The sequence below is a fragment of the Myxocyprinus asiaticus genome, chromosome 16, assembly GCF_019703515.2.
Source record: "Myxocyprinus asiaticus isolate MX2 ecotype Aquarium Trade chromosome 16, UBuf_Myxa_2, whole genome shotgun sequence".
Classification (NCBI taxonomy): domain Eukaryota; kingdom Metazoa; phylum Chordata; class Actinopteri; order Cypriniformes; family Catostomidae; genus Myxocyprinus; species Myxocyprinus asiaticus.
The window spans coordinates 37,293,046-37,304,731 of NC_059359.1; the positions used below are offsets into that span (position 1 = coordinate 37,293,046).

The following is an 11,686-nucleotide window of genomic DNA, read 5'->3' on the forward strand; positions in this document are numbered from 1 at the left end:
GATGTCAGGTTCCCAGCATGCACTGCAGCATGAGTAAAAACAAAATTAATGTCTTAATATTTTCTTTTTATTGCAGTATTCACAACGGTGGTGTTGTATTTGTCTTCCTTTTGGGTTTTGTTTTATGTGAGTGCATCTATTTCCAAAAATATGACTGTTGAGTCATTGTGGTTTGTGTATTGGATGTTAAGGACCCTGCATGCCCACTCATCAGCAAGATGTCATTCTCTATAGAGTTGTTCAGCCGTGACGTGAATTTGTAGGCGAAACCAGAAGTCTAATTCTCCACGGGTTCCCTCTGGATTTTCCTATGGGTTTTTATAGTGGGGTTTTTGAACTTATGAGTAAAATAAGGTCTGTGGTAAACATTACTTGATGATATGTGAACGTTTTGTTCTACAAATGTTTGAGGTATGAAAGTGTGTAATTTATGTGGTAGAACAAAACATATCTTCAAGTAATGTTACCACAGACCATATTTTTCTGATAAGTTCAGAAACACCATTATAAAAACCCATTTTCAGACCAACCCATGGCGAATTCTCTTCCGGGTGTTTGGACTACAAGCTGAACAACTCTATTGCAAAGACTATGCTCACAGCTTGTTGCACTTACAACAATTGTTGTTTTTTTTAATAAAAGAAAGAAAACGGGAGTGATATGAATTAAGTTGTCTCAATATAATTAAAATGGTGACAAAATGAATTTAAATCCGTACAAAAGACTTGATCAAATTCATGCAAATTCATTTGTTTTTGAAGAAAAAATTTAATTTAATTGCATGGAAAAGTTTATTGAATGTTTATATTTTTTGAGTTGTTAGATTTCATGAGAATCTCCCGAAGGCTGTATGGCAGAGAACAGCATTTGATGAAATGAAACTAAAAAGGAACCAACCAAAACAGGAAAAAGTTGACTGTTTTACTAATTAGTTGAAGCATGACACTCACATACCCCTTTTTAACCTTTATTAAGTTATATAAAAGAGTGATTAATAATTTTCAATAACAAAAAATTCTAAAACATTACAAAATATCATATGAAAATACAGTAAAATGTAGCCTTTGTATGACATTTACTCACTATATCAGCTTTGGATGTTAAAAATGAATGATTAAAAACATAATGAAAACTCTCTCCATCTGTGACCATTTAACTATCACATAAAAGTTGCTGGAGACTTTCTGTTTTTGGCAAACTCACATATGTAGTACTGTGTGGCTACACACTCCACCTGGCTCCAAGCTCCTGTACTACCCAGCTGCACACAGTCACCGTTACCGCTGCGTGGCCCCTGCAGTCCCCAGATTGTGGTGTTCAAGAGGGGTTTACCATCAATGTACATGTACCCCACCTCTGGCTCCCCTACCTGTAGCCCTATAAACACATGGGTGAGGTGAGCTTCACTGATATAGTTGGCGAGTAAGGTGTTTGTCTCTGTGGTTTTGGGCATAGCGAGAGATCCTCCACGCATCTTGCAGTTCAAAAGTGACTCTCGGAACTTCCGCGCCTCCTTTACTAGCAGATAAAACGTGTCCTCTGTCTCCCTGATACCTAGAATCACTGTAATGAGAATATAAAAACACAGTTCCAGTTAGTGTCTTGTCAACATATTTGTTTTCAGTGAAAATATGCATGAAATGCAACACGGAATAGTGCTGTTATCTCAAGTCATCTATAGTAGTGTTAATTGTGTAGTTATGAATGGGACCAAAAAGTTTAATTGGAAAAACATACAGTATATAATATGGACACTTAAAATTGAATGAATATCATTGCATTAGATAACAAAATATCAAAATAAGTAAAATATTTCACAAAGAGATGTTTGTTAGGTTTCAAATTATGAAACAAATACTATTCAAAATGAAAACAAAAAGTATTTGCAGACTTTATGTTGTCAAATGTTACTGGAACATATCCATAATTAATGTGATGAACTACATGTGTGGTTACTCTGTCAGGATACCTGTGTGAACTTGCAGGGAAATGCATACTAATTATGATTGTGGGATCAGTTAGTTAAATGTCATTGCAAAAATTGCCCAGAAACGTGGTCTAGCTAATAGCAAAATTTGTTTACATTTGTCGAGTGTATCTTAACTCCTATGGTCTTCGGTCATTTTTGACCTGAATCACTTTTGCTGATTTAATAAAAATGGTTTCCTTTATCTCAAGACTTGGTGACATTTCATCCACTTGCCATCTGAACATACTAAAATTGGGCATTATTCGATAAGTCTAACTGGTCATAAAAAAAGCGACACTTTTTGTCTTTGCGGTCAAAATTGACCGACCATTGAAAATGAATGGGAAGGACCATAACACAGAGCAGTTTTTTTTTTTATCTGTCAAATACAATCAATAAATCAGCCACAATGCTGACAAAATTAAAGGGTGAGACTATACAACATACAGAGTGCAAAACATACACACCCACTGACACACACACACACACACACAAATGAACTGGTAAGGCTATAACACAGAGCATTTTTTATTTTTATTTGTCAAATAAAACCACTAAATCAGCCACAGTGCTAAACACACACACTCAGAAATGAGATAGTGAGACAATAATATGCACACACGCACAAACACACACATACAGAAAAAAAATGGGTGAGACTAAAACAGCAAGAAGGCAGAACAAACAACACACATACACCCACACAAATAAAGGTGTGCGGACTGTCTCCCAAGAGATATTAAAACCAGCATATTGTGCAAATATTGCAAAAAAAAATCCATCTGCAAGGTACATGCCATCATAACTACACTGCCATGGATGCATGAATGCATAAAGACATTGCATCATTCTTTACTTTTTTTTATTGTTTACTGTTTGTTCTTTTTATGCATTTATTGTTGTTCATTATTACTGTTCACCTCACTATCTTGAAAATGTGTGCAAAATAAATTTTTACTATAAAAAGTTTGAAATTGCAAAATGTTTACTCTGATTCTTCTCTAATTGAATTTTCACAATTTTGCAGTTTGTTTCTGTTAACTGCAAAAACTGACACTTCAAATACATTTTTAAATGCTACACTTTGACAAATAACAGTTTGATAATGTCTTAATATATCTGTAACACTCTCAGTGGAAAGGAGATGGCGAGAACCGGCTTGATGATATAAATAATATTTTAATAATAAACTGAACCAAAAAGACAAACACACACAGGAGTCAGACAGCTGTCCGGTCGGAACTATCCGTCTAGGGCTTAATCAGCCTTATTAGGGGCCGGGTGTGCGGAATCACGACCCGGCCCCGCCCTCCGCCCTGCCACATTCCTCCCTCGTTCTTTCAGGCCCAGGAGCCCCCGGCAGATGGCCACGGCTGCTCCGTTGGGGTGGATGGTAATGGCGAGGACTTTACTAAGGCGCATCCCTCCTCGTTCCCGGATTTCTGCACCAGTGTAACACTCTCATTGGAAAGGAGGAGGCGAGAACCGGCTTAATGTTATAAATAATATTTTAATAATAAACTGAAACACACACACACACACACACACACACACACACACACACACACACACACACAGGTGTCCATAACTCTCTCTCTCTCTGTGGCACTGCCGTCTCAAGTCGGCCTTATCCCTCTCGGGCTTAATCAGCCTTATTTGGGGCCGGGTGTGCGGAATCATGACCCGGTCTCGCCCTCCGCTTTGCCACAATATCCAAATGCATTACTTTTGACAAGATAGAAAATTTGGTTACAACATGCAGTCAGACTACACGGTAGATGACTACACAGAACACTGCAGCCATCTACTGGCTATTATTGTCACAACATGATTTTCAAGTCATGTTTTTTATATTTTGTTCACCAGATTGTAGCAATCTGCCTCCAATATATGTCACATTCTCATATTTTCTTAGTGTTTCATCTTATAAAAGTGTAGGTATTTTCTGTACTAAGGTTTCATAAATTTGCTTATTTGCTCATGCAAATTAATGGTAAAATTGAGAAATTTACATGAAAATAAGATCAAAATAGCACAAAATCCCAAAAGAATTGCATAAATGTATTGTTATTACTTCAGTATCCAAATACTTTTCGGGGACACTGTACGTATATTAAAGGGATAGTTCACCCAAATATGAAAATTGTCTCATCATTTACTTACCCTCATGCCATCCCAGATGTGTATGACTTTCTTCTGCAGAACACAAAGATTTTTAGAAGAATATTTCAGCTCTGTAGGTCCATACAATGCAAGTGAATGATGTCCAGAACTTTGAAGGTCAAAAAAGCACATAAAGGCAGCATAAAAGTAATCCATAAGCCTCCAGTGGTTAAATCCATGTCTTCAGAAGTGATATGATAGGTGTGGTTGAGAATCAGATCAATTTTTAAGTACTTTTTTACTATCAATCTCCACTTTCAATTTCACATTCTTCTTCTTTTGTTTCTGGCTATTATCATTCTTCATGCATATCACCATCTACTGGGCAGGGAGGAGAATTTATAGTAAAAAAGGACATAAATAATGATTATTATTATTTATTTTTTCTCACCCACACCTATCATATCACTTCTGAAGATAGATGAATTTAACCACTGGAGTCATATGGATTATTTTTAAGCTGCTTTTATATGCTTTATGGAACTTCAAAGTTCTGGCAACCATTTACTTGCTTTGTATGGACCTACAGAGTTGAGATATTCTTCTAAGAAATCTTTGTTTGTGTTCTGCAGAAGAAAGAAAGTCATACACATCTGGGATAACATGAGGCTGAGTAAAAGATGAGAGACTTTTCAACATGTTTTATAGAGTAGCTTGTTAGCCTTGTACAATTTGGCCAAGAGGGGTTTTTCTCTGCACTATTTGTGTGGATTAACAAGTTTTTTGTATTGTTTCTTTTGTTGTCTAATACAATGGAGCAAAGTGGACCATCACAATGGAGAATATTAAAACAATGATAATGCAGAGGTCCTGTTAGTGATGAATTAGACACACAAGTCCCACCGTTCTTTAGAAACTTGACTGCAGTTTTCAGTTTGCTTATACTGACGTCCATCTGTCCGACCATCTTTCTGTACCTCCCACAGTCACAGGTAGTACCTGTCACAAATATTGTGCAACCGTGCTGTATTAGATCACCAATAATTAGACACGTTTAAATTTTTATAAACAGATTAAGATCAAAGTGGTCAATGATGTGAGCTGAGCCAGTTCAAAGTGTAAAGATTGAAAATTTCTGTAAAAATTCAGATTTAAAGGGAAGGTTCACCCAAAAAAATTTTTTTTTAGTTTTTTGGTTTTTTGTTGTTGTCATCATTTATTCACCCTCATGTTGTTCCAAACATGCATTAATTTCTTCTGTGGAACACAAAAGTAGATTTTAGGTAGAATGACAGCCTGTCACTTTCATTGCATAGTAAGCAATTAATTTAATGTGAAAGGAGAATAAGACTAACATATTTCCTAATGTCTCTTTTTGTTTTCCACGGAAGAAAACGTTATCCAAGTTTAAAACAAGAGGGTGAGTAAATGATGACAGAAATGTCATTTTAAGGTGGACAAACCCGTTTATGCTTACTGTTACTCAGTGGTGGGTCAAATGCATGTAGTGAAAATCTTTACAATTTTAAATCTTTTTCTTATTATACTCTAAATAATAAAAAAGCAGAAATAAAACACATGAGGATTGTCATATTTACCAGGTTTTCCTTTTATGCCTGGAGGACCATCAGTTCCTTGTTGTCCTTTGTCACCTGTTCACAGTCACATTTTTAATACTCGCAATAACTATTTCAGATTTAACTCCTGATGTTGTAATAAATTAGCACTGAGTTCCATTTAACCAAGCCAACATTATAGATTGCCACAGACTGTCCTTATGCACATATTAATGATTTATACTATCCAGAAATAACTGGAAATGCCCAATAGATGGCAGCAGTTCTCATACTAAATACTGGTGTCACAAGAGTGTTTTGTTCCGTTACTTTGCACCTATCTGCAGGGCAAATGATGTCAGTGATGAACCGACCATGAGTTTCATTTTGAAAAAGTGGTGATTAAAATAAACACTTTGGTAAGTATATCTGTGTTGTGTGTGTTTTAGGATTTATGGTAAAATGGTTTGTAGAATGAGTGCAGAAAATATTTGCTCGACTGCCAAGAAGAATTTACACACATATATAATATACAGTATATTTAAACTTATTCATAACTTTCAGTTCTTGAATATTTCATTCCCTTTTTTAATTCTAATGTGTCCATGTAGGGTTATCATATAACTCATGAAATGATCACTGATGGCTGGCTCTAGTGACAAGCCCTCAGACAACAGGTGCTCTGCACATTTCCAACATCTCTTTCCAAAACTAATCAGTCTAGCCTGATGAGGATGGTTTAAAGCAGTTGAAGGAAAAAAAGTCATATGGGTTTAGTGAGTATATGATGACAAATTCCTTTCAGGTGTGCTATTCTTTGCTTTAAAGGAACACTTTTCCAGACAAAATGGCAAGTAATCTCAGAAGGGCATAGATGAATTAGAGGAGACAGTGCAATAAACATCTTTAAGCGATTTCTCATATAGATGATTCCCAGGTACAGTAATGTTGAGATATAAGAATCCGTAAACATAGTGTACATAAACATGCAGCATTCCACATCAGAGTTTATTTACCTCTCTCCCCAATAGATCCCATCTTTCCCATCCGGCCCATATCTCCTTTCTCTCCATATTCGCCGGTCAGGCCTATGGAGAGAGAAAACATGGTTATCACTGTCCTGACCCTGCCAGAATTAATGAAAAATGTTTTACAATGCTTTTCCAAAGGAAACAAGCGTACTATCAAAGCAAAATAAGTCTTGCTACATGTGCGCTCTTTTAACCTCAATTACTTTATTTCGTGTGTGGCGAAATTATTTTGTGTCAGAAATATCCTATATAAATCTGATTAAATTGCATTTTCCAGCTCGTAAAAAGGTTCGAGACAGCTACTTTTGAGACCATTCATGACAGCCTCGGACCAAATTTCCTAAGCAAATATATATTTTTTGGGCCTCGCCAAGCAAGTGTGTCTGTAGTGTCATTCAAAATCATCTCAGCAATAACTCATTTTGATTTAGTGGCACAGTCATTCCCATACATTTCATTCCCATATGTATCTTTTTCACAGAAGTATGCATTCCTGTTGCTGTTTGCCATCTGAAGTGATTGCTCCATTTGTTAAAATATTTCAATTACAAGGCAAACTTCAGTGAAAACCTCAGACAGCATTTATGAAATGATTTGTGGAGTACAGGAACCATATGAATGTCTAAAAAATAATGTGGAAAAGAGGAAACATCTGAATGTCTAAAAAATTACATCCTGGAATACCTCACATTAAAAAGTTCTTCTCTTTCTATTTTTGTAAATGTTTTCGTTTTTGCTTTGAGGGCGTGATGTTAATTAAGATCTGGGATGATGATTTCCTGCACTCGTTTAAAATGGATTAACACAAGTCTGCCATAGTTTTGCAAGTTAAACCCACTAGTTCTCAGAATGCCTCTTTTCATTTAGCTGCCCTTCCAGGATCTGAGAATGTGTAGATATTGTAAACAGTCTGACTGATGGGAAATGTCTTGACATGTACTGTTAACTTTAATTATCTGGCAGTTCAAGGTACCTTGGTCTAATTTTATTTTGTCATTCCATTTTTGATAAAAAATTATTACAAAATACCAAAAAACACCATTATACAGGAAATTAAATGCATCAATTCTACATGTTTTTCTTAAAAGGATAGTTCACCTAAAAAAAATATAATGCTGTCATCATATACTCACCCTCATGTCGTTCCAAACCCATATGACTTTTTTTTATGGAACACAAAATGAGATGCCAGGCAGAATGTTCCAGTCACCATTCACTTTCATTGCTTTTGTTGCATCTTTTTTTTTTTTTTTTAAGTAGGCCTAAGGTACTCGAAAAGTAATCAATTTCAGATTACTAACTACTTTTTGCAATCATATTACTTAACTGAATACTTCATAAAAAAGTTATCACATTATCAATTACTTTACTTTCTAAAACACATTTAACAGAAAAGTTCAACAAATTCAAAATAATGTCTAAATAATAATGTCTATACACACCTTTCAGCTGTCAGAAAAGCAAACAGATTTACATACAAGTTTTAGTTGTATTCTGCATGAATAATACTATTTAGAAATATGTATAACCCATGTACTTAAAAGTAATTAACTTAGTTAAAAGTCAGTTACCATTATCTGATTACAAGATTTTAAAATGTAATGTCACACTACTTTTTTGACTAATAAATGATTATATTACGGTAACTAACTACTTTAATTAATAAAGCTGTCAGTCCCTAACATTTTGCCTAACATCTTCTTTTGTGTCATACAGGTTTGGAATATCATAGAGTGAGTAAATGATGACAGAATTTTCATTTTTGAGGAAACTATCCTTTTTAAAAAACGTAATATGTTGAATTTATAAATTCAGTTGCCTGTATAGTAATGTTTTCGGTATTTCACGTCTAGGTGCGTCGCTAAAAATAAGCTAGAGTTTGCAGTAAGCAGCCATTCTAAACCTTAATGCCTCTGTGGTCATGAGTGCAAAAACAGGCTACAATCCTTCCTGGCATTTCTTTTTTCTGGAGGCATTTCTTTTTTTCTTTGGTAAAGTACGTTTGTGTGTGTAAGAGAGAGCACGTCTTTCTGTGATTGCAGTTCCAGGCGTACTTGGGCTGTGGCGATATACAGCATGCCTGGAAGGGGCCTGTCTGCTGCAGAGCACTACAAACTACGCTTCCACCTTTGAACACATGGCGACACTGCGGCCCCTGGCCGCAATTAACACATCTGCCTGCCTCTGACGTGACTTTCCCTCAAGGGAAGATGTGGTCTGGCAAAAGCTGATGGTCGTCCAGCTCCACTCTGATGCCAAGTGAGGGCAAGGACACATCAAACAGCTGACTTCAGGTCAAACCTAGTCCACATGCTGTACTACCACTCTTTCAGAGGCCACAGAAGAGGCTACTGTGTAGCTTTTTGGAAGTTTATAATCCCAGAAATTCCAGCGGCTCAATCAGTGTTTTCAAAACTGGTTTCATGAAAAGTCAGTTTAACATTTTAGTAGTTTCATTACTTTTTTACATTTTTATTGAGATTTCAATCAAGATGCACAACAAGAGATTATTTTTTAACCTTTTCTGAATATATTTACAGATATAATATGTAGGGTTTTTTTTTGTCCTAGAAAGTACACAAATTACAGGTACTTTTCAAAAATAGAAACAGAATGTATTAGCTCTGAACCTTTGTGTCATTTCATTTTCTGACATAAAATACCTCTTATAAAAAAATTTAAATAAAAAAGAATTTGTTTTTGAAAAAAGTTTAACAAATTTGTGAAAGTTGCTATATGGCAACTCTGTACAACAATAATATATATATATATATATTTCTTTTAAAATGATCAATTTCTCCTTGAATTAAATTAACATTACTTTAATAAATCGATGTATTTATACACTTGGAACTGCTACAAACTAAAATGAAATGAATCCTTATCATGCGTTCTTCAATATTGTCGGTAATCAATGTAATTTTCCCTGTTACTAAAGCGTAGCTCATCCTCACTGTTGTCCAGTGTTGGGTAAATTACTTTAGAAATTAATCCACTAAAAATTATGTACTTTTTTCTTCTAAAATTGTAATCAGATTACTTTACAAATTACTTAATGGGCAAAGTAATCACATTACTAATTACTTTCTAAAAACTATTCACAGACATAAAAATATAATGTATTACACTACTTTTCACTAAAAAAGTAATTGGATTAGAGTAACTAATACATTTTTAATCAGATTACACCCAACACCGCTGTTGTCATTTGGAAGAGCTAACTGAGCACTCTTACTTCCACAAAACATTGCCATTTACATTTTTGTCTGAGAAGAAGAAATACAAAACAATTGTGTTATTTATGCAAAAATGCAATTATATTATGGGAAACACTTCCAAATAAATAAATTCAATAATATAATAGACACCAGTATCTATAAAATTCCAAGTGACAATGCATTATGTTGTACAGTTTTCTGAAAGGTAAGAAGTAAAAGAAAACAAATTGTTGCCATATAGCCACACAATACCATAAAGGGTTAAGCAGCATTATCTGCTTGATTATCTACAAGACTTGTCAAAACACATTGCTTATTACTTTCTCCATAAATTGCACAGGAAGAAAGAGTGACAACACAGCAAAAGCTGAGGTAAAATACCTTCAGTGCATTTTTGGCTAGTTATAAAGAGGATGTGGATTGTAAGGGGGATGGGCAGGGGGGAGTGTCACCCCCCAACAACCCCCCAGTGTCAAAGTCTTTGAATCATTCGCACATACAGAGTAAAAAAAATGTGCTTTAACCAACTTCCCTTTAATCTAACACTGATTCGTTAAACAACAAACCAACAACGTCTCAGAGACCTCGGTGGCCAGGTGGGCCGGTTTTCCCCATTTTTCCCTCTTCGCCTTCTGTTCCCACCTCACCTGGATCTCCTGTTAGATGAAGAGAAAGAGTTTGAGATTGGGGCCTCTCCAACAGAAAGTGTACAGACAGAACAGTTTGGGATGGGTCTTACCCAAACAAGCTTCTCCGTTACATTGCAGCTGTTTAAATATAGACAGTTATTCAATCTCTGGAGTTTATTGGCATTGCTGAAAGCATGAATCGTGGGGAGAGACATTTCCTCAAAACAGCTTTTTGTTTCCCCCCCAAAAAATATACATATAGCTACACCTCATTCCCAGAAATATGTTAAATAGAAGTTTCCTCCACATGCAAATTCCCGGACCTGTATAGATAGTGATGTTTTACGTAATGGAATAGTAGCTGGCCACATTGACATTAGCGTTAATGTTTCACACTATTTCCGTTGCTGACACTGTGAGTCTATAAATGGCAGAATGGCATTTTAACACAAGCACACTGTTGGGTTTTACCAGCAGGGTTCCTTTAATAAGACCTGCTACTGTAGCATTTTAAATAGGCTACATGATTTAATTTGTTATATACCCAACAGTCAACAGCCAGAAAAAGTACAACAAAAATACAATACTTTACAAAAATACAATAAAATATAAATATTGAACAAGATATATATATATATATATATATATATATATATATATATATATATATATATATATGAAACACATTTTTTAATTAGTATAGTTATAATAATAACTCACAGATTATTTATAAATAACAAATTGGTGTTAGTGATATCTTTTCTGAAATCTATACTGACAGAAACTTAGAACATCATTACAATACATAAATACCTTTAGATCCAGGAAGAATGCTATTGGAACAGACGTCTGTTGTAGCACAAACTGAGTATAGATTACAAAGACATAAAACCAGAAATAGTTTCCCACTGAAATTTTGTCCACCCATGACTTGCATTGGAAAGTTCGCTCTGTTCTCAAAAGGAGAGTGAGAAGGGAGTTTTACATTTGTTTACCAGACCTTATCATATCAGTGTTTAGCTTCCAAACAACACTGTCCAGAACATAGTTTATCTACTTACACTTAATGTCAGGAATTTGCTTGTTTGAAAAGAGTGTGGCCATTGTAAAGATGATATGAGTTAACTGAAAACTGTATTTAAATACATGTACAAACAAAGACAAATTGTATATGAAATAA

At 35.1% G+C, this 11,686-nt stretch overlaps 1 protein-coding gene across 1 annotated transcript; it reads right to left on the bottom strand.

Moving 5' to 3' along the window:
- Positions 1 to 792: 792 nt before the first annotated feature.
- colec10 (collectin sub-family member 10 (C-type lectin)) lies at positions 793 to 11,469 on the bottom strand. The gene is made up of 6 exons (XM_051721906.1): positions 11,320 to 11,469; positions 10,462 to 10,533; positions 6,645 to 6,716; positions 5,671 to 5,724; positions 4,976 to 5,071; positions 793 to 1,563 (listed from the first exon to the last, which is right to left on the bottom strand). Exons 1-6 carry the CDS (start codon positions 11,441 to 11,443, stop codon positions 1,160 to 1,162), a joined length of 822 nt encoding a protein of 273 aa, XP_051577866.1. The 5' UTR covers positions 11,444 to 11,469; the 3' UTR covers positions 793 to 1,159.
- Between the last annotated feature and the right edge of the window lie 217 nt (positions 11,470 to 11,686).